This window comes from Anolis carolinensis, chromosome X (genome assembly GCF_035594765.1).
Source record: "Anolis carolinensis isolate JA03-04 chromosome X, rAnoCar3.1.pri, whole genome shotgun sequence".
Classification (NCBI taxonomy): domain Eukaryota; kingdom Metazoa; phylum Chordata; class Lepidosauria; order Squamata; family Dactyloidae; genus Anolis; species Anolis carolinensis.
The window spans coordinates 8,299,882-8,323,649 of NC_085847.1; the positions used below are offsets into that span (position 1 = coordinate 8,299,882).

The 23,768-nt window shown below is 44.0% G+C and overlaps 1 protein-coding gene across 1 annotated transcript; it reads left to right on the plus strand.

Annotated features, from left to right (window-relative positions):
- The first annotated feature begins 2,822 nt into the window (after positions 1–2,822).
- On the plus strand, positions 2,823–22,190 carry vsig10 (V-set and immunoglobulin domain containing 10). Its single transcript, XM_008113729.3, has 9 exons — positions 2,823–3,108; positions 9,874–10,158; positions 10,915–11,220; positions 15,110–15,382; positions 15,952–16,245; positions 16,874–16,984; positions 18,104–18,116; positions 19,003–19,130; positions 20,162–22,190. The coding sequence occupies exons 1-9, from the start codon at positions 2,823–2,825 to the stop codon at positions 20,230–20,232; spliced, it is 1,767 nt and encodes a 588-aa protein (XP_008111936.2). The 3' UTR covers positions 20,233–22,190.
- The last annotated feature ends 1,578 nt before the right edge of the window (positions 22,191–23,768 follow it).

The following is a 23,768-nucleotide window of genomic DNA, read 5'->3' on the forward strand; positions in this document are numbered from 1 at the left end:
AGAAAATCTCACAATATCTGCTTCGAAGTGGAAGGGCCTCTGTCTGGGAAAAGAACCTGTTTTTTTAATATCTGGAGGAAAGGTGAGATAATAGTAATAATATTAGTGACTTCGCAATGCCAAAGTCAGGGCCAACTCTTCTGAGGGGATTTGGGCGCCCTCAGGCCCAACATCCCCTCAGCGTTTCTCCCATCTTGTCCTCCCCCCCCCCTCACAAACTGTCCACACACTTTTAATTTGCCTTCTTGTGCTTTCCGAATTCAGCACCTGAAAAAAAAAGTATTCTTGCTGTCTCACAAGACATCTAAGGGCCCTTCTCCACATCCCTATATTCCAGAATATCAAGGCAGAAAATCCCACATTATCTGCTTTGAACTGGGTTATCTGAGGGCCCTTCCACATTGCCATAGAACCCAAAGCAGATAATGTGGGATATTGTTATATGGCTGTGTGGAAGGGGCCCGAGCTGTGGCGCAGGCGGGAGAGCAAGCCAGCTGCAACCAGCTGCAATGAATCACTCTGACCACGAGGTCATGAGTTCGAGGCCCACTCGGAGCCTATGTTTGTCTTGTCTTTGTTCTATGTTTAAAAAGGCATTGAATGTTTGCCTATATGTGTAATGTGATCCACCCTGAGTCCCCTTCGGGGTGAGAAGGGCGGGATATAAATGCTGTAAATAAAATAAATAAAGAAATATGGCTGTATGGAAAGGCCCCGAGGAAGCAGACTAGAGTTGCCTGGAAAAGTTAGCACTATTCCAAGAGCAAGCAGAGCCGAGTTCGGTGTATTCATCGAAAGTGAAGCACCATCTGAGGCCGGTTGCCTTCTCTCACCTCCATCTTCCTTCCTGGGCAGTTTTGAGTTATGAAACAATTTTGAGAGGGGCAAGTATGTGCATTGCTTTCTGCTCCTTGGAGGAACAGCATCGGTATTAATTGTATTCCCCTCTTAGTTTAACACTTATCACAGTTGTACCCTCTTTCCTTTCTTAAGGTCGCTGCTGGAAATGTATGTTTCTGAGTATCTCCTTTTATCCTCGCAATAATCCTGCAGGGTAATGAGACAGTGCTTTTGAGCAAAGTGACTGGTGAACGTTCAGATTAAAAGGCTGGGGCTTTTCTTTTCCAGCCAGGCTCCTCCCAGGCCTTTAAAAGCTGCATTAACAGCAAATATTCGAGAAGCCGTGTCCAAATTCTTGGAAAATTATAGGAAAACAGCAAATGTCTTGCAGAGGCAATGCTCAAGTTTTGTTTCCTTGATCCCATTATGTATGTGCACCACATACAGTAGAGCCGGGGTCCTCAAACTTTTAAAGTAGAGGGCCGGTCCACAATCCTTGAGACTGTGGAGGGGCCGAATTATCATTTTTTTAAAAAAAGAACAAATTCTTATGCACACTGCATGTGTCTTATTTGTAGTGCAAAACAACAACAACAATGAAAGAACAATACAATATTTAAAAATGAAAACAATTGTAACCAACACAAACCTATCAGGATTTCAATGGGAAGTGTGGGCCTGCTTCTGGCCAATGAGATAGTCAAATTAATTAGGATTGTTATTGTTGTGTGCCTTCAAGTCATCTCAGACTTTGGCCGAGCCTAAGTCTAAAATTAATTATTTATTCATTTACTACATTTATTTACTACATTTATATCCCGCCCTTCTCACCCCGAAGGGGACTCAGAGCAGCTGTATGTACATACAATATATTATATTATTAGCATAGCACAATATTAGCATTATATATTACTATATTGAACTATACCACTATAGTGTAATGTTATATGTAATGTATAACATATAATTAATATTATTATATGGTATTATTATTAGTATTATATTGTATAACATAATATTATTATCAATATTGTATGTATATACAATATATTATATTATTTAAAATGATATAAAATATTATATTATAAAACTGAGGGTGGGGGCCAGGTAAATGACCTTGGAGGGCCACATCCGGCCCCCGGGCCTTAGTTTGGGGACCCCTGCAGTAGAGTCTCACTTATCCAACATAAACGGGCCGGCAGAATGTTGGATAAGTGAATATGTTGGATAATAAGGAGAGATTAAGAAAAAGCCTATTAAACATCAAAATAGGTTATGATTTTACAAATTAAGCACCAAAACATCATGTTATACAACAAATTTGACAGAAAAAGTAGTGATGTGCCCATCACCACCGGGACCACCTGCACTGGTTTCTGCCAGAGTCTTTGAAGTTCAATCTTGAGGTCCTGATAGCGGCTGAGTTTTTCCTGTTGTTTTTTGTCAATGCGACTTGTCACCTGGGGAAAAAAGCTGTTATTATTGTCATTATTATTACAGTAGAGTCTCACTTATCCAACATAAACGGGCCGGCAGAATGTTGGATAAGCGAATATGTTGGATAATAAGGAGGGATTAAGGAAAAGCCTATTAAACATCACATTAGGTTATGATTTTACAAATTAAGCACCAAAACATCATGTTATACAACAAATTTGACAGAAAAAGTAGTTCAATACGCAGTAATGCTATGTAGTAATTACTGTATTTACGAATTTAGTACCAAAACATCACGATGTATTGAAAACACTGACTACAAAAATGCGTTGGATAATCCAGAACGTTGGATAAGTGAGACTCTACTGTACTATTATTATTCTGCTGCTTATATTTCATCCTGCTTTAATGTTTGCATATTGGTATATTTTAAATGGTATGTCCATGCTTTTGTGTTAAGCCGCTTTGAGTCTCCTGCAGAAGAGAGAAAGCGGGGTATAAATAAATGGAATTGTGCTAATCATATTTCCATTCCATGAAGTCCGATGCCAAGGCGAGGAGGAGGAGGAGGAGGAGGAGGTTGGCTTGGGCGCGAGTCCCGCTCTGCGGCAGCATCCGCCACGGCCAGCAGGGGGCGCCGGAGGGGCGGGAGCAGCTCCCGGGCGCCTCCCTCCCTCCCTCCCCGCCTGGCCTTGCCTTGCCTCCGGGCCCCCCTCGGGGACTCTGTCTCGCTCCGGACGGCTCCTGGAGCGGCCATGGCGAGCGGGGCGGCTTCGGCGTTCGCAGGGCTCCTCGTGGCCCTTTCCGTGGCCGGACGGGGCGCCGGAGCAGGTAGGGGGCGGGCCCGGGAGGGAGGGAGCGCGCCTGGCTTCCTCCGCCGCCGCCACTTCCCAAGTTTCCACGCTCCCAACTCTTGTTGCCTTCCTTCCGCCCTGCCGGACATGCCTGGGGAAAAGGTGCCAAGAGTAGCCGAGAAGCGGCTGGAACGGGGCAGAGCGGTCGGCCACTTCCCTGGGCTGGGAGGCTGCGGGACGAGTGCCCTTCAACCCTGCCTGGGCGCTCTCTGAATCCTCCGAGGTGTCCGGTTGAGGAGGCACAAAAGTCTCCAAACTTTGGAGAACTCCTCCTCCCAGGATCCCCTCGCCCCGCACCACAGGGCCATTCCAGTTTCTGGATCCAAATGATCTGCTTGGAAGTGGATTGTGCTATGTGGAGGCTCCTTCTTTGGAGGCTTTGAAGCACAGGCTGGATGGCCATCGGTTGGGGGTGCTTTGAATGCGATTTTCCTGCTTTTTGGCAGAATGGGGTTGGACTGGAGGGCCCATGAGGTCTCTTCCAACTCTAGGATTCTATGACTCTATGTCACAAAATGCAGAAAAAAATGTTCTGATCCTGCTTTGAAAAGATTGTTTAATTGTGCAGCCCTTATTTGCTATGAGTTTTTCGGGCTGTGGGGCCATGTTCCAGAAGCACTCTCTCTTGATGTTTCGCCCACATCTGTGGCAGTCCTTAGTGTGCTTAAGCAGCTGAAGGGGAGAAGGAAAGGGACTGAGGCTGTGAGGAATGGTGGGAGTTGAGGTCCAAAACACCCGAGGGCCCAAGTTGGCCCATGCCTGGTGTAGACTCAAAGCAGATCATCTGGATTCAGAAACTGGATTAGATGCCAGTGGAGATCCAGCTGAAGAAGGAGCAAGCAACCCTGGCTGACTTCTTTAGTATTTACTTCCAAGAATCCCCGGGGCTTTTATGAGCTGTTAAAGGAGGTATGCACTTGGGGTGGGGCATGCTACACATTCCAGAATATTATATATCTAGAAGCACACAAAAGGCAATTTCTGTGCTCCGATTCCTGTCCAAAATCGAAGAAACTAACTGGTGGAAGCTCCTTCCTTGGAGGCTTTTGAACAGAGGCTGGATAGCCATCTGTCAGGGGTGCTTTGATTGTGCTTTTCCTGCATGGCAGGAGGTTGGAGTAGATGGCTTATGTGGTCTCTTCCAACTCTGTGATTCTATGGACAGCTCCAGAACATTTTCTTTCCTCGGGCAGAGCTTGGGAAAAGTAGGGGTGGGGAGGGGCTACACTGTACAGAATTCTTCGGCCAGCATAACCTGGTCCCCAAAGGTGATGTTTCCAAATTCTGTCTGCTTTGCGCCTCTAAATTTGGAGATTTTGGGTTCAAAATCTCCAAATTTCCTCCGCTCTAGATTGGAAGATAATGGTCAGTTTACCAAGGATTACAGGGTTTTCGCTCACCCCTTTCTATGGCCTGGTTCAGGAGAGACTTCCTCCATAGTGAGATGTATTGTTGCAAGTCGGATTGCAACCTACTGTGCCTCATAGCAGCTGGCATCCTGTTAGTCACACAATGAAAAGCGGAGCCCATCTTATGCCTGCAGAGGACTTGTTTTGGTCATTGTGGCGTCTGGTAATCTCTCCCACCTTCCACAAGAACCAGAGTTCCTTCTCTTGGAGTCCAGTAGCAGCTGCAATGGCTCCGAAACAGCCATTCCATGACTGATGGAAAGTTATTATGACTATTATTATGATATTTATTTGTACCCCGTTTTGTCTTCCCCAAAGGGGACTCAGTTGGGAATCAGAGAAGTGCCTGGCTATGTTCCTGTGGCCAGACGAGGAATGATGACATCATTTGCTGAGAGTTTGGAAGGATTACATTGGATTGCAGCAAAAGGTGCCAGCAATCTGGGTAGTCAGATGCTTCTCCAACACCACCGTCACAAAACACAAAGTGAATTCTGTATGTTTTCTACCAGGTCTGCTATTATAACCATGAAATCATCCACAGATACTTATAGCTTGAATGTTTCTTTCCTGACTTTCAGCCCTTTGATTTTTTCCCTCCACTCTTATCTTCCTTAATAACACTTCAAATGCCAAGATGAATTACAGCAGGGATAATGGACAGCCTAGTCTTGTGCCCTTTCAGATTTTACATTCTTTAGAGAGTTTTCCGTTCACTTTAATTTGGGAAGTTTATGTTTTATAAATTGCTATAATTCATTTTATGACCCTGTGTACTTGTGTATCGTCTACACATTTGAGTGAAAATAAACCAAACTGACTTATCCATGAGTCAGTGTGAGAGCTGTACCTTAACTCTTATCCAAAAAAGGAATAGCCCCCTTTTCTGAATAGAGTGGCAAAAGGCAAGAACTCAGTCCATCCTGGGAGAAACCCTTTTTAATGCCTTTCACTGCAGAATGACCCTTGACTTATCCAGGGGTCATATCAAAATCCATAATATTGACTCCCCAACCTTCCCTCCACTTATATATGAGGTCGACTTATACATGAATTCCAAATTTCAGATCGGAATTTTAAATTATTGAACCTTTTTCTGCATCTATGGACATCAATACTGGTTTTCTTTCCTTATGTTTATCCATAAGCATAAGGAAAGCATCCATATGCTTATCCAAACTTGCTCTCAGATTGTCCCAAATTTGTCTTTTTAGGGGAAAGCCTGATTGATGTTTGTGTTTGCATTTGTTGAGAAACTCTTTGGATTTTTCCACTATGGAGATTTTGTTATTGTTGTTTAATAGTGATATCGGTCTACAGTTGCTTTTGTTAGCTAATTCTTGTCCTTCTTTTGATATATATAAATGTGGCAATGGCCATTTCCCATGGCACTGAGATTTTATTAAATTCTAGGATTGAGTTCAATGGCTCCTGTATGAGGCTTATTGATTCATTTTCCTATTTCTTATAATAAATTGCTGAAAAGCCATCTGGGACTTTCGATTTGTTTCATGTAGCTTTTGCTATTGCTTTGGAGTCCCCCCCCCCCAGTTGTACTTGGATTATTCATCTCTTGTTTTTGTTCATGTGTCAATTTAGGAAGATTACTCTCCAAATAATTACCAGTCATTTCATGTAGAATCTGATGTCTTTTATACAATTTGGAATAAAATTTGTTGGAGAATCTTCAGTATTACTTCATTATCTCTAATTAAGTTGTCTTGATCTTTTATTGCTCTAATTAATTTGTTTTTCTTCGCTTTTCTTGATTTATATTCTAGCAGGAGGCAAAATGTGGCCCTGAAGATGTTTGACTGCAACCCCCATTAGCTGTAGCCAGCCAAACCAGTGGGCTTTGCTGCCTGACAACATCTTGGGGGGCCACAGGCTGTCTGTCCAAATCCTCTCTAAGGCAGTGGTTCTCAACCTGCTCCAAGATCCCTTTGCATATTGGTAGTTCCAGACTAACTTGGTTTTGTTTTCTTACTGGTGTTTTTATATCATTTTTAATGTTCTTGACTGCATTGAGTACCATTATTGAGAAAAGGCTGAGGTATCAATGAATACCATAAATAAGTAAATATCTCGTAGCTGAGAACATATAGGAGCTCGGTTTAATCAGTTAAATCCCTGCCTAATCCAGCATCCTGTTTTTGACGGTTGAATGCCTTTCAGGTAACTCTGGCCTTCCAGATGTTTTGGTACTACAGCTCCCATCACCCCTAAGCAACATAGCCTCTAGTGAAGACTCATGAAATGTGCTATTCAGAAATGACTGAAGGGCCTTCGTTGCCACCTCTGCTCTTCAGTACAGTGTTAGTCATAATGGCATTATGTGTGTTGGGCTGAGGCATTTCAGATGGTATTTACTTCTAAAAAAAATCAAGGCAAAGATTATGATGTGACATTTGTTTCTTCTTTTGTGTGGACTGGTAAAATAGAGATGCTGCTTTCACCGAGAAGGGGGTTTCAAAATGTTTTCCTGCCTGAATGAAACTCAGATCTTTTGTTTCACAGATCCCTTTTCAGAGGCTCATTGTACTGAGACTTGTTTGTTTTTGTTGCTTTTATGTCCTCCCCAAACTCAGATGTGGGGCTGTTTTTACCCCTTCCTTCAGAGAGTTAATCTGAGCTACCACCAAATTTAGAAGAATTACTTTTTTGGACTGAGAGGTTTGGGGAATTGTAATCCAAGGAGAAACTTTCCAAATTCTATTGAATACTGAGATTATAGCAACGGGAAGAATGTTGACTTGAATTATGGTAGGGAGTTTGGAAAGGGATTTTTGTTTCTTTGTGAAATCATGCTTTGAGTGTTCCATGAAAAGTTTGCACACAGTTTACTCAGAAGACAGTTCTGTTGTCTATGTTGTCGAAGTCTTTCATGTCCGGAATCACTGGGTTGCTGGCTACTAGTTTTAAAAAACTATAAAATTAGGACAGTAAATAAAGAACAACATTAAGAAAATAGGAATTCCAGACAAGAAACAACCAGGGCCAGCTAAAACCTCCCAACAAAGGATTCCCTCAGGCAAGAAGTAGCCAGGCTTTGAATCTGCAAGGCCATTAAAGGCTGATCAAGCTGGCCATTTGCAACATTCACACTTGCCTCAAACAGACAAGAGTTCTTTCTCCCAACTGGGACCTTCCGCAGATATATAAACCTCACTTGCCTAGTTTCCAACAGACCTCACAACCTCTGAGGATTCCTGCCATAGATGTGGGCAAAAGGGCAGGAGAGAATGCTTCTGGAACATGGCCAGACAACCTGGAAAACTCACAGCAACCCAGTTCTATTGTCTCTTGGAGTTCTTTCATGCATACAGTTATTGTAAGTTGAAACCAACTTGATGACACACGACATCAGCAATTCTATTGAGTTCGGTAGGTTTACTCCCAAGAAAATGTGCTTAAGATTGCAGCCCAAACCTCATAGATAAATAAAGGCAAGGCTTCTAAGCAGAGCTGAGCCTTAGCCTAGGAAGCAAATTGGCACTTAATAGCCATTAGCCATATCCTTCGTTCTCTGAAGAGGAGCATATCGATGCTTAATAACAGCCACAAAAGCAACGTCCCCTAGCATAATTTTTATCCTGTTTAGGGTGCCAGTCAAAGAGCCAAGTCATCCTCTGCAATACTGTATTGTCCAGCTCCATGAGGTTTTCAGTTTTTTGTTATGTTTATTCGTTTCCATTTTACAGGGAAAGGAGAGGAAATTGAAAGGGGGGAAGGGAAATCTTGCAGGTACCCAGTTCTTTTAGTATGATCGGGGACTTTGATGGGGTCAATAGTTAGGCGTGAGATGGAAATGCATGCTTGCAAAGTGTAGGGCAATAGTGAAATGGGATGTCGGGAGTGACAAGTCTCTCACCGCTCCGCAAAGTCTCAAAGAATTAGTTTACTATGAACAACTGTGGCCCCTGCATGCTAAAACACATGCAGTTGGTTGGTAACATCCCCAAATGTGAAAATAACATGTTTTACTTTCAGGCAAGTTAATTTTGCTGGAGATAGTCTTTTTTTCTTTTTTTGAAAAATATGTTTTTGCTATATTCACAAATATAATAGGAAACAGCCCATTAGTATTTGCAGTGTGCTAATAAGTCATTAACTCTGTTCAAACCTCCTCTAATCAAATGTAATTTGTTAATGCATCCCAAATCAGCCTATTTCCCTGTCTAGCCTGCCACTGCATTTTTCTTTGTTCCACAACACTTAGTCTCAGGTCAGAGACTGATTATCCAAGGAGACTGAAAAATTACTCAGACTGGTTTGAGATTATTGCCTTTTCTAACGTCTGATTAGTGTCTGTTTATTCTCTTTTGTAGATACTGTCCTATTTCTCTTCTGTAGAATGATAGCACAGTCAGCCCTCCACATTGGCTAAGGTTCGAGGTGCAGGACCCCTGTAAAAGTCAAAACTGAATGTAAAAATTGCTCTTTTTTTAACCTGAGAGAATGCTTCTCTAGGAATTCAGGTTCCTCCTCTGGCTGTTGGTCACAGAATGGCATTAGAGGATCTAGAGATTCTTAGAAAGAACATTTTAATCAAATCGGCAAAGGTCAAACCCACAAACGTGGCGCTCCGAGTGTAGGTTGTTCCTGGGTCTCAGATTTGCTTTGCCCAATTGCGTTTTTTTCCACGTCACTGGGATGGTTGAGAAAATCCTGCTGCAAATCCATTGTTTGAGCAGGTGCTGTGGTGTTGGACATCTTGGCTATCAATGCCAGATTTGGTATTTTATTCACAGTAGAAGCTGGGGCCATATCATTCACAGGCTGCTTCTGTACTTTTTAGCTGATCTAATAAAGGTAGCACTGTTTTATGGATTTCGGAATTTGGTTTTGTTTTGTTTTTTGCTGGATGGCTAATATGCTTTGTGTGTCTTAGGTGTCCATTATGAGAACTCTTGTAGATCTAGGCTGATGTAGGCTAAAAGTCACAGACATTCTGATGGCACCCTATGAAAGCTTCCTCTTGTTTCTGTATGGCCCTGTGTTGGCTACCATCCTTTCGGTACTTGTCACTAAGGTAGGTATTAGCGAGAGCAATATAGTGTCAGAGAAGGCTTGGGTGTGTGGCTGTAGGGTATTTAGAGGGTCTCTTTCTATTCAACTAGTAGTGTGGTATGCTTCCTGATCCCCGATAAGCAATGATGCACCATACTTAGGAAGACTGCAGTTCCCATCCTTCCAGACTCTGGGTGCTGTTGCCCAAAGAGTGGCTTTTCCAAGACTGACGTTGTTCCAACCTGGAGCATCCCAGTGTCTTTGTGTTGCAAGCCTTTGAGACAGTCCGTGTGGGTGCTGATTACCTGCTTTCCCCTCTGCAGGAGCTGACGAATGGGTGGTGGGGGAACTTGGAGGGGAGGTGACCCTGACATGCCAGAACGCATCGTGGCAAGCGGTCCAGGTGGACTGGTTTGAGGGGGAACCAGGCACCATCCCCATCCTCTTGTCCTCAGAAGGCAAGTTCCCTTCCGACACTCGCTTCTCTTTACTGGAAAATGGCTCCTTGCACATCTCAGGATTGCGCCTGGAGGATGAAGGCAACTATACCTGCAAGGAAACGTTGAACAAGATCAGCAGCCTGCACAGGATCCAGCTGTTCGTAGCCAGTAAGTTGACAGTTGCCTTGTTTCACTCTAGCCCGAAGATGCCTTAGAAGAAGTTAACTTGCTGACCAGATACAGCAGGGTGGCATACAGAAACATATTTTGTCCAGATGTACAGGTTGTCCTAACATATGGCCCATGAAGAGAAAGTAATGCACTCTCCTCTGTCACAGCACAGCACTCTCTCAGTTACTATTTTGCATTCAATTCTGGGTGCTGGGCCTTGCCAATTTAGGGCCACTGTTTTCCAATAACAAACAAGAGCCACATAAGCCAGTCAAAGCAAGTCTCACTTGGATAGCAGCCACCCAAGACTCAAGTGGAGAAACGTAGCACTGCTGTCTGGAGTTTAACTTGAAGCCACCAAGAATTGCTGTGTGCATGGGAAAAACACACAGAGATTGTTGTTCTTCCCTAGTGAAGTCCCCCTGACTACTAGATCCCGATGTCCATAGGAGTTCGGCTGTTTTCTTACAGATCGGATGACCTCTCTTGTTCCCAACACTGACTTTCTGGCTCTGTTCCCAGTATAATTTTCTATTTGCTTTGAAGGTGTGGTAGGCTGGTAGTTATGTAGCAAGCCTGTCCTGAACAGAGAGCTACTCCCACTCTCTCCAAACAGCTCCAGAAAGGGTGTAAGCTTAAAGTTGTGGGGTACCTCATGTTTCTTGTTTTTGAATTTAGGATCTGCTTTGGGTCCCTGGTTGGAACTAGAAGGCCACATCTAAATAAACAGGGCCACTTCTGTCTCCCTTCCAGGTGGACCTGAAAAAGTGGATGTCAGCATCTCCCCCACCATGGCATTGCCAAATGGCACACTCTATGCAAAAAGACACGATATCCTCAATTTCACATGCACCAGCGACTCCTGGCCTGAACCCACAACCGAATGGGATTTCAACCAGTCCAGTTCCCTACAGGAGCTGTTCACAGAGGTCAATGACACCCTGGGCTACTTTGTCCTCCATAACATTTCACCCAGGTACCAAGGGAATTACTCATGTTTGGCAACCAACTGGCTCAGTGGCCGCCAGCAGATTGTGACCCGTGAACTCTTGGTCTATTGTACGTATACTAAGCAATGCTAATTCATTTTTCTTTGTCGTTATTATATCCTGTCCTTCTAAAGCAGGTCTCTTCAACCTTTGGTCGTCCAGGTGTTTTGGACTTCAGCTCCCAGAATTCCTGATCATTGAACAAGCTGGACAGGGCTTCTGGGAGTTGGAGACACAAATACCTGGAGGTTGAAGAGGCCTGCTATAAGACGTTTCCACGGTAGAGTGGGGCAGAGTTCTCAATAAAAAATTCAAGCCCAAGAGGGGTGAAATGAGAGAAGGTCCAGCAGCAGGCCAAAGCCACCCCCAACTTCTGATGGCTGCCTGCCTGCTCCTGCTCTAATTCCTTAGCCTGTCCTGGCCTTGAAGATGCTCTGAAAATGTTAGTTAGTCACTAAGCAGTGGGTATGTTTTCAGTACTAGGAAAATGTATTGATTTCCTGCCTGAAAGCTGTTTTTGATTAAGAGAAGTAGAGGGAGGAGGGAAGTCATTTTGCTGTTGGGCTAATTGAACAGCTGAGAGACAAACCATCTAGACCAGTGGTTCTCAACCTTTGGTCCTCCAAGTGTTTTGGACTTCAGCTCCCAGAAATCCCAGTCAGTTTACCAGCTGTTAGGAATTATGGGATCTGAAGTCTAAAACACCTGGAAAGCCATAGGCTGAGAACCACTGAAAACCCCCAGTCGACAAAAGTGGGATCTGGTTCTGATAGATCTTTATGTGTTTTGCAGTACATTAACAAGGATTTCTGACATTTAAAAGCAAGAAAAAATGACCCTGACCCAAAATGATTCTGCTGAAGTGAAGTACAAATGGGAGTGGGAGGTAACCAAGAGTGGACTTGTGCACGGAAGGGCTGCGAGCTCTTTTCCGTCCAACTGAAAGCCAATCCCTGGGCTCCAAACTCCTTGAGTAATAATAATAATAATAAAACTTTATTTATACCCCGCCACCATCTCCCCAACGGGGACTCAGGGCGGCTTACATGGGGCCATGCCCAGAACAGTACAATATAGCAAAATATAAGTACAACGTTTTGAGATGGGGTTTTTTTGCATTGGGTTCCAACTGATAAATCTTGGAGTATATGGCTGGATCTACACTGCCATATAATCCAGATTATCAAAGCAGATTGAAATGATCCGCTTTGAGGGGATTATATGAGTTGATACTAAGATTTAATCAAGTTCAAAGCAGATAATCTGGATTTTGTATGGCAGTGTGAATTCAGCCTAAGACTCAATGGAGCAATAGGATCAAATGACAGGAAAGGAGATTCCACCTGAACATAAGGAAGAACTTCCTGGCTGTAAGAAGAGCTGTTCAACAGTAGAACCCTCTGCCTCGGAGTCTGGCAGAAGCTCCTTCTGAAACAGGCTGGATGGCCATCTCTAAGGGGTACTTTGATTGTACTTTTCCTGCATGGAAGAGGATTGGACTGGATGGCCCATGTGGTCTCTTCCAACACTAGGATTGTATTATTCTAAGTATGCCATTAAGACAATCGGTATAGCGTAGAGGCGTTGCTGGACATTAGATGGGACACAAAAAGGTCCCTCCCACTCTACAAATTTCAGGCTATAGGTGGACATACGTATATAGGAAGAGGCACTTCTCCAAGTACTGAGGTCCCAAACTGTTCAAGACTTTGCATGTAATCACCAGCAGCTTCAAATACCATATCAACCATGGAAACCCAGTTGGGGAACTAAGGTAACACACACTCTCTCAGCCCCCTTCTGAACAAATCTTACCAAGAAAGCTCCATGATAGATTTGCCTCAGGGTTGCCATAGGTCAGAAACAACTTGCAGGCACACAAAGACTACAATCCCCCCCACACACACCCCCAAGAGTTGGTCAGCATGCTGTAGCCACGGAGTAGACCCAGTCTTTGGAGCTCCCCCACCAGTTGTCTTGAAGTTTTTGTATCCTTAAGCCTCCCTCCAAAACGTGTAGAAGAGTGGTATTATTTTGGCTGCCTAAGCAACGGCACTTGCCACCTAAACATTAGAAATAGAAAGAACAGTCATGTAACCAGTTCCCAACCAAATACTAATCGGTTCAATTTTCTTGAGTTGGACTTTAATTTGAAAGGCAGAGATTTCAAGTTCTCTATACCTGCCTTCATGACAGTACTTCAGTTCCAGGGTTTAAAAGCAGGAATGGAAAGACACTGCAAGAAAAACAAGGAAAAAAGCCAGATTGTGATAAAGTACAAATCAACCAACTTAAAACCATGTCTAAAGTTGAGCTGTTATGCTATCTTTAGATATGTTCAGCCCTGAAGCTTGGAATGTCACATTGGGTTTTGGGTGGTTATAGCAACCTTCCCTAACCTTTTTGCTTGCCATGTAGTGTTGGACGACAACACCCATTAGCCCACATGCCTGTTGGTTGGGGATGATAGCCCACCAATTTCTGATTCGCTCACAATGATAGAGAGTCCAGTCATCACTCAGCCAGACCACTTACTAGATTGTAGCTCTCTCAGGTGTATCTACCTCGCAGGGTTGTTTGCAAGGATGAAATATAGAGGAGAACTGTGCTGCCCTGAGTTCCTATGGGTAAAAAGCGAGATAATGTGATTAAACCAAATGGCTAAATAGATCGAAAGGCAGATTATAAACACTAAACGATTTTCAAGATCCTAGACTGTAATTGCAGCTCAGTGGAGCTGTGAAAGAAATCATTAAAGCCTGGGCCTTGTTTTTCTCCCCCAAGAACCCAGCCACAGTGTAGATCATTTGTTGTTATTTGCCGTCACGTCGGCTGTGGCTTATGGCAACCCTTTGAATGAGCGACCTTCAAGAGCCTCAGTCGCCAACGCTCAGGTCTTGCGGGCTCAGGGCGGCTGTGGCTTCCTTGATTGAATCAATCTGTCTGTAATGTAGTCAGCCTCTTTTCCTATTGCCTTCCACTTTACCCAGCATTATCGCCTTTGCTGATGAGTCATGAACACTTCCCCCCCCCCCCCCCCAATTTGTCCAGGTTCTCATTTTTCTGGTAAAAATGAAGCTGGGAGAAGTGCCTGTGCATTTCCATTTGCATCTTTTTCTCCCTTCCTTGTTGCTTTGATTTGTGCATAGTGAAAACTGGATGGTTCCTGAGTGCCCGCAGGGCTTTGATTTGCAACTAAAAATTGTCATTTGGCCACTCAAATCAGAAAGTGAGGGCAACCTCTTTTTCTTGGGTCTGTGGCCCCTTCTACATTGCCATTTAATCCAGATTATCAAAGCAGATAATCCACATTATCCTCTTTGAACAGGATTATATGAGTCTACACTGCCATATAATCCAGTTCAAAGCAGATAATCTAGATTTTATATGACAGTGTAGACAAAGCCTGTGCAGTTGGAGTTGTTGGAGAGAATGACTGGAGATAGCTGGGCTAGCTGGAGGATGCTGGGACTCAGTTTGCTAGATGTTATAATTAATGCACTATATTGGGAACTTTCAAAAGTTACAAGTTCCAAGGCATGGGCTACTCATGAGGGAGGAGGACAACCACATGGTTCAAGTGCTGGCTTTTGTGGCTTCTCTTGTTGCTGCCTCATGCTCTGTTGTGGGGTTTGAGGCAACCCTGAACTAGAGGCCAGGATAGCATGTTTTGTACTGTAGACGAGTGGCTTCTTAACACTCGGGATTTCATTTTAGAAAGCATCTATGTTTGCAAAATTAAAAACCCAACTAAAAATCATAACTCAAACAGTACGTAACTACTTTGAGGGCTGGAACTATAAGTGTTATAAATTACTTTTCAGCTACCACATGCTAATTGAGCCGTGCACATATGTGTTTAATTTTGTTGATTGTTGGTAGATATTTGCAGGGGGCTTGGAAGGTTTGCAGAACTCCCCCCTCTTCTTCCAGCTAATACTGTGAGCTTCTACCTTCAGATGCCCCTCCGTCATTACCCCAGTGCTGGGCACAGACTCCCACAGAAGGCTCTGGAGGGGTGCAGTTGTTCTGCAGCTGGCCAGGGGGGTACCCTCATCCCACTCTCCAGTGGACAGACCCAGAGAAGCTGAACTGGACTCTCAATATGACTGACAGAGGAGACACCACTGTGGTGACACTGAACCACACACAGCTGCTCCATGGGAAGACGTTTGTGTGCCACGGGAGCCACATTCTGAATCAGGAGAAACAAGCTTGCACCATCCAATTGGGTAAGTTGTAGGCAAAACTAAGAAAAGTTGCTTTCTTGAGCTATAGTTTCCAGCCAGTTAGGCTGCAGATTCTGAGAGTTGTAGTTCAGACAGTAACTTTATGAAGCTTTTGCCATGGTGTATGTTCCCATGTCACAGTAAAGCTATGGTTCATATTAATCATGGTTTCCTGCTTGAATCCCTCATTGCACTTCTTCCTTATGAAGCAGACACTCTGCCCCTAAGCCATAGTCTAGCTCTGGTTCAGGTCCAGCTGCGGCCACCTCCCCTGCAGTTTTGGCAATGTTGATAATCTTGCAGTCCCCCCCCCCAAAGTCAGCATTCAAGGTAGTTTACAAATTCAAAAGCTACAATACAAAACCTTGTGCAGACTTCATGTCATTACAGTAAGACCTCTTTCAAGTCAAGATGGGTAGTGGAGGGGCATTGGACTAGCCACATGGCACACATAGTCTAGGCTTTCAACAGCCTCTTACAACCCCAGCTGTCTTATTGTGTCTTATGAGGAGCCGGTCCTAAACGCTGTGCAACCTGTTTTCAACCTGTCATTTGCTTTCTTTCTGGCTTAGAAAGACCTTCAGTCATGTCTGACCCACTGCGGAGCTGCTTCACAGGAGGAACTGCCATTCTGACCTGCCAGTCAACCGCGGGCAACCCGCCAGGCCAAATCACCTGGCTACGCAATGCATCCCAGCCCAAGGCGACGATCCATTCTGGCGGGAGGTTTCTCATCAGCCAAAAGGGCAACGTCTCCACACTTGTCATCCAGAACTGCTCCCATGGCACAGACCAGGGCTACTACATCTGCAAGGTTGAGAACCCCCTGGGGCTGAAGGAGGTGTACCTTCAACTCACCGTGACCAGTAAGAGACAGGCGCTGGAACTGCAGTGCGCTGGCATGCCAGGGACATGAGTAGTGGCAATGTCTGCAGACAATTCTATTGTCTCAGCCAATCCACGCCACACTGTGCCTGTGGCTTTCCTGCTAGACAATGTCGCCTAAACGTGTACCTGAAATGCACTTACATGCCCTAGCTATGGCACACAAGAGAGCAAAATGTAAAAGGTTGAGAGAGAGCAATTGGTGCAAACAGCCACATCTAAAGAGCACAAGAATCCATGGCAGGCTCAGCTAAAGAAAAAATAATAGCTTGCAAGTGGGCATGTCTGGTGGGCTGGCACCCAGTGGCACCAGTCCACACTGCCTCATTCCCGTTGCAATAAGAGGATAATGTGTTGCTATCTCACTATAGTTCTTGGTTCATAAGCTGTCCTGAGAATATTTAACTTTAATGGCAGCATGTATTTTAAAATAAACATGTATGCCACACTTCCCTAGCTTGGCACCTCATTTCTGGATATGTTGGAATACAACCTTCATTGTCCTTGGTTGGGGAGGGGGGCATGGGACATCATGGGAGTAGCAGTTTCACATGCCCAGAGGGTGCCAGGTTGGGAAAAACTAACATGTCATGCTTGCTTTCCTCCCAGGGCCGGTGAACATTGCAGGTATTGTGGGAGCAATTGTTGTCCTATTACTTGTGGCCGTTCTGATCTTTTCTGGAATCATCTTATTTGCTGGACCCCATTTGGGCCCCAAAGGTAAGAGGAGCTTAGATAATTATTCTGGGAAAAGCAAATTACAGGGATGTATGATGGTCTATTAGAAGAAGCGAGGGTGGGATGGAGTCACCAAAAAAAAAATCAAAGCAATGTCTCAAAATAGGAGCAGGCTCTTTGTTCAACATAAATCCTTTTTGAGGGTGAGTGCTAAGTGGTGTCTCAAGAGTCTTCCTCATTGTAAGGACCAGAAAGCTTTTCCCGTATGAGCATTAAGGAGGAGGCCATAAACTCTGTATTTTCAAATTGCATGCCACATGTGGGTGAGTAGGTGGGCGTCATCTGTTTTGAGCATGGCTGGCAGCTGGTCTTTTTCTTCCAGAATGAGCAGTTGTGCTGAGCCTGGTGGCAATAGAGTCCCTTCCCTTTCCAGGGTTTCAGATTTTGGGGGTTTGGTGGTTCCTATCAGATTTGGGATCTCAGGAGTCTGGAATTTTCACGAGACGCCTCTTCTTGTGAGGCATGGCCCAGTAGGAAACATTCTACCATTAGTATGATGGTTGACCATCTCCCCTGTTCTGTCATCTCCTTCCTAGACACTGAAATAAATTTGAAATTACAGGTATGAGGACAGGAGAGGAGTCAAGACAGCTTGACATCTTTGGCCATTTGATGGACTGTTTTCAAATGGCAAGATCTCTTCACATTGCTTGTTAAAGGCTGACATGAGATCGGATTTTGAAATGTCATGAAACTGGTCCCCTAAATAGAACAGAAAAGGCGGTAAAGGCCAGGTGCCCTTTAAAATTGCATCCCGTGCTTGATTTGAGTCTGGTTTCAAAGACCACTGTTGGGTGGCAATGATGACTTCCAGGCTGCTCCTTCGGAGCCCCACCGCCTTCCCCTCTTCGAGGCCAGAGCTGTGTGCCACACAGTCTCACCTGCACACCCTTAACTGTCCTGCAAGTATGGCGGAGGAGGCTACCCAGTCAGCCAGCACTGATGTCAATTGCCGGCCAGTCAGCTTCTGCACATATAACAAGGGGAATGCTGTCCTGTTCATTTTTTCAGGCAGGAATAAGTTTTGGTTTGGCTTTGTATCCAGATAAGCAAATGTTTAATTGTTAGTTAAATTGCCTTCTCTCTTTTTCTCCCTTCCAGGCAACATGCTCAGGTATGTACCTTGCTTGAATGGAAAAGATACAACTTCATTCATAATCCAGTGGTGAAAGAGCTCATGTTTTGCAAGCTAAAAGGTTCAGTGAGGAAAATCTCTGCCCAAAACCACAAAGAGCCACTGCTGTCCTTGGACTAGACTGACAGTTGCCTGGCTTGGCCACCTTCTAGATTCTTAGAAAACTTTTTGATGGCAGGATATACATTTGAGACAGTTTTCCTTCGGGTACAGAACTTGCCGTTTAGTGACAAATTAGGAAATTGTGCATAGAAGGCCCCAAGTACAATCTGTGGTCATTTCCAGGTCCAGCAAGTGTGGAGAACAAATGTGTTTCTGGATCTTGGGGGACTGCCTTTTTAACAGCCTTTTAACAATTGTTTTAAATCAATGTTTTTAATGTACTCGCATAGTAGTAGATGAAACTTTCTGACTTGAGTACTTGGAGAACTCCTGGAAGTCTAGGCTAAATGCATGAATACTAGGATGGTATTCAGGTAACATCTTACGAGCTCAGGTAACTAGGATGGTATTCAGGTAACTTTTTACAAGCTTAGATGTGCTGTTATCCTAGAGCAGTTGTTCTCAACCTGTGGTTCCCCAGATGTTTTTGGCCTGCAACAAGTTCCAGAAATCCCCGCCAGTTTACCAGCTGTTAGGATTTCTGGGAGCTGAAGGCTAAAACATCTGGGGACCTACAGGCTGAGAACCACTATCTTACCTTTGCTGAACAAAAGCATCCTCCACCCAAACCCTTGTTACAGCTGTGGAAAAGCAAATGTCTGATGGAAGTTACAGTCCAATAACTCTTGGAGGGCCACAGGGAAGGGAAGCAGGAAAGGGCGCCTTTGACCATTCTTGGGGCTTGCTGTCCTCCTAATTGTAGAAATCGAGATGGAAGTGATATCCTTGTATTGATGGACTCAGAAGAAGAAGATCAACCAATGGAAACAACTGAGGAGCCTGCTTTGTATCAGACGGTGCCAAATGGCAGTCCTCCAAAGTCTTCTGAAAGTAAGTTGTGACTTTTGGCATATATGTTCCGCATTTGGGGTTTACTCCCACTGTAGGGGTGGTCAGTACCTGTAAAACTGAAGCCTAAATGAGCCTGCAGAGAAAGAAGGGGCTTCGGATGTTGCAGGGAATGGAGGAGACTTAACTTTGCAGGAGGACAAAAAAATCCCTAAAGGATCCCAAATCCCACAGCACTCCTGTATAATGTATTTCCGTCCAATATCTTTACTATTGTATACATTTATTAGTCAGATATTACATTGCTAATTGTGGAAAATGTGAATGTTGAGGGAGAACCATTGTTGGGTTTGTGCAGTTGTTTGGGAAGTATAGATCTTGTAAGTCTGCAATTCCTGGAGAGCTGGTGCAGCATGGCAAACCAAGATGGTCTTGGCCAGTAGAGTTATTACAAAGGCATCTGTCTTGCCCTGCTAATTTTCACCTCTGCTTTTCCTGTCAGAGGGAGGAAAGAACATTAGAGAACCAAACAACTTCTGAAAAAATGCATCCCCCAGAGAATCATGACCTTTTCTGGCTCTGGAACAATTTATGAGACATTTTTTGTTAGTTGCCATAGCAAAGAGGTTTATCTGAGGACATCCCCATGTCCTGTTAATGAGTTCGAAGTCTTGGCTCAAAAGAGTCCATTCATGCTGAAGATCTTGATCCCAACTCAAACCACCTGCCAGTATATTGCCCCTGTTAGATGGATGCTGACTGGATGAATCTGTCTCCGGATGCACCAGTTCCATGGGATGATTGCTAAGTCCAGAAAAGTGGAAGAACATGTGCCTCGTTGATGGTTCATATAGCATACTGTGGCTGTAACGTGCAAAGGTCACAAACCATGTGTCTCTTTTCATAGTCATCAAAAAGTAGGTTATGATGGCGTAAAAGCTGGGTTTATGCCATCACAACTCACTAATAGGATGCCACCAAGTTTAAAAAGCAAAAAGCAAATCACATTACTGGCATGGCGTATCTCTAGGCCATACTTTGGCTATGACTTTCCTTTTGTGCTTTTGTTTCAGATCCCCTTGCCAAAGAGTCTGCTGAAATATTACTGCATGAGATCAAAAGAGATGCAGAATACACCGCATAAGGGAGTTCTCCATTTTATATGTGAAAAACCAAGGCATCCTCCCCAGATGACTCTATCCAGACCTAGGCCAAGAGGAACTTATCCTGTTGGCAGCCAGCTCATGCAGTGCTCCAAGTCAAGTTTTGATCCTTTGCTTGCCTTTCCTACATGTTGTAGCTCTCCCGCTTTTGATTCTTCCCTCTGTCTCCATGCTGGACAGGGAGTTTGTAACTTAAAACCCACAATACAGGAAACAGGTCTAGATGCAGAGAACAGGAGTACAGTGGGTTCTTCAACTGTAGCATGGTGTAGAATCAAGATCATTTAGGAATGAGCTTCAGTGGGCAAGAAGTACCTTGAGCACCAGGAAAGGCTGGAGAAAAACAGGGTGGGATAATAGATCTTGACCACAATCCTATTTGTCTCATTGGGATCTTTCTTGGGAATTGTAGTGGATGCTTCCTTGTCAGTTGCATTATTATGTGTATTTGCAGGTGAGTGGAAGCAACCAGAAAGACTTTATTTCTCTTGTGACCCTAAGCAAGCAACAGATGCTTAAGATCCTCCCTTTTGGGTCAGATTCTCTCTCCTGGGACCTTCAGCACTAGATGAATATCAAGATGAGGAAATGCTTAAAATAAAAAGATGTTAGAGTGATGCATCACCTGCCCTGCATGCAAAGACAAATCTTTGGAAGCAATTTGGGCAGTTTAGTCTGGAGAAGAGATCAGTGATCGCTCTCTTCAAGTACCTAAACAAATACCAGAGTTCCTCCATTCCCTTCCTATTCATCCTCAGTTGGCAGCAATTTTGGGTACCACAATTTAAGAAATATGTGAACAAATTGGGGCATGGAAAGCAAATCGCTTGAAGCTGCTTTGTTGGGAGAAAGGTGTGATAGAAATAAAAGGAAACAAATGAATAAAATAAGGGTGAAGAAAGCTTTTTAGCTCAGAAAAGAGTAGAGAGACAGTGGCCATCTTCTAATACCTGTGGGAGAGTCTCAAATGAGAGCAGAGACTTGTTGTTTAAGATGGCAGGACTAGATATAATGGCCAGAAGAGGAGAGCTTTTGGCTGAACATTAGGAGAAATCTCTTGAGAGTAAGAGCAGACTGAGAATGGAATTATTTGTTTATAAGGTGAGGTAGCTTTCCCTTGTTGGAAATCTTCAAGAAGGTGCTGCTCAGCAATGTGTTAGGTATGCTACATACACATATATTCCTCACCTTGCCCCTTAACTATAGAAAACATGGGAGGATTACACATGGAAAATTCACCTTGTAAATGTCTGTAAGTCAGGGAAATTAATGCACTTCACTTGCAAGCACCTCTGTTTAAAATCCTATCATGTTATACTTGTATTATACAACACTACCCTTGCAATTCTAGCAGGTACTATTGAGTCAGCTTTGGTTCTTGAAATATGAAATTTGCTGCTATTTCATTGACTAGAGTGAGAAAGTTTTGCCAATCTGTGAAAGACCAACAAGACATTGACCAGTGGGTCCTGATCTACCTCAGTGGGTTTCAAATTGTAACTCATCTTTGTTGGAAAAAGAAGGCAGAGATATCTCTCAGTAAATGTGACCTGTCACCTTCTAGGATGAATTGTGTCTAACGGTGATACTGGGCAAGGCAGAGTTGGAGTCCTTGCTTTACCTTGGATATATTTTGTTGCAGAACCCACCTAGAACTAAACCTACACTGTGTGTGCACTTGACGACAAAACGCCTGTACCGTGACAAGCAGAGCCCCCCCCCCCCCCCCATTGCAGTTGCTTGCCCCATTTGTGGATTTTTCAACATACTGAAATTGTAAAGGGCAAAATGCTCTCAACAAATCAATTGCTTTTTTTTGCCATGGGGAAGCGGTTGTGCCCCAGGCGGATGGGTGATGGAGACGATTTTCCTTGAAATGATGTAACTGTGGCGGTGGCCTTTTGCTTACAGAATAAAAAAATGTGTTTGGGTGACAATGTTCATGTCTGCTGTCTGTGTATTTCAGGTGAGGTGGGCATCCCTTTCCAAACTCAATGCAGTTTATTTCTGGTTAGTTTTCTGCTGTGCTTAAAGAGGGGACAAGTACCACTATATGGCCAGCCAGTTGTCTTGCAGGAGATGGGTACATCGGTCCTCTTCCATTCTGTAATAACCAACTGTAACTACAGTAGACCCTCAGGGTGCATCTCCACTGTAGAATTAATACAGTTTGACACTTTACCCGCCATGGCTTAGTGCTATGGCATCCTGGGAGTTGTAGCTTGACAAGGTTTCTTGTGTCTACCAAATAAATGCTCCAACCCTCATGATCCCATAAGATTAGCCATGGCATTAAAGTGGTGCCAAGCTGCCTTAGATGTAGCTTCAGTTAACCGGAACTCTCAAGCAACCAGCAAAAAAATCTAAGACATAATGCTTTGAATTCAATTAAATTTTTTAGCAGAAAAGTGACATTAAGTTTGCTTTTAGTGACTCTCTTTCAATATGAATCGCACATAAATACAAAGTTTAAGGTATAGCATAGTATGGGATATGGTATAGTATTAGGCCTACTTTTAATAGTAGCTCTGAATAATAACGAACAACAAAATTTGAAATATTCTGTTCCTGGCTTGAGAGTGTCATTCCTGTTTAATTGTGTTACCAAGTGTTATGAATACCCGCCTCTTCTTATCCAGCATCTACCAATCCCCTTGGGTGCCAGTTAACCTGAAAGTCTACTGTAATAACTGGAAGTTAACAAATCTGTCTCATATGAGTGACTTGCAACTATGAATAGCATTTTTCCCTACATCTGCTTTTTGCTCTCGGCCATGTATTTGAGGATGGAGAGCACAAATGGACAAAGACAAAAATGAATGCTGGTCCTGTGGGTCTTTCATGCGTGGACCTTGACGGGCATTTATGAATGATGTGTAAGCGTCTCTGTTCAGAGCCGGCTTGGCTTTGCTGTGCAGCCGAGGCCGTTGTGCAGGAAGGCGCCTTGCTTTGGCGGCACCTCACCATTCATCCCTGAGTTGCCATGGACAGAAGCCACACTTTGCAGCCTTGAGGGAGGAGGACCTTGTTCCCAAAGCCTGACTCATTCAAGAAACACTCTCAGGAAGAGCACTGGGGAGACAAAGGCACCGGCACAGGAGGCTCTCTCTTTCTGTTAACCCTTGGCACCCCAGGGGATTGAGTGGTAGACGCCAGGGAACGGGCTCTCAAATAGGCTTAACTCATACTGTGCCATACTAGTATAAACTCTGTACTGACTTGAGGTTCATATTGAAAGACTGCCCCTAAAAGACAAGGAAGACAAATTCAATGTAATGTAAGAATTGTACAACTTTTGATTTGAAGGATTCTTGGATGGATTTTTTGCGAGTTGCAACTGAGAGTCTACTGTGCAATCTGGGCAGTGAGCTTGGGCATTCCCATTTGCATTTGGACTGCCTTTCTCAAGAAACTACCCCTAAATATAGTCTCTCTTTGATGAGCTCTGGGTGCATCTACACTATCCAACGAATGCCATTTTGAGGCCACATTAACTGCCCTGGCTGGATGATGTGGA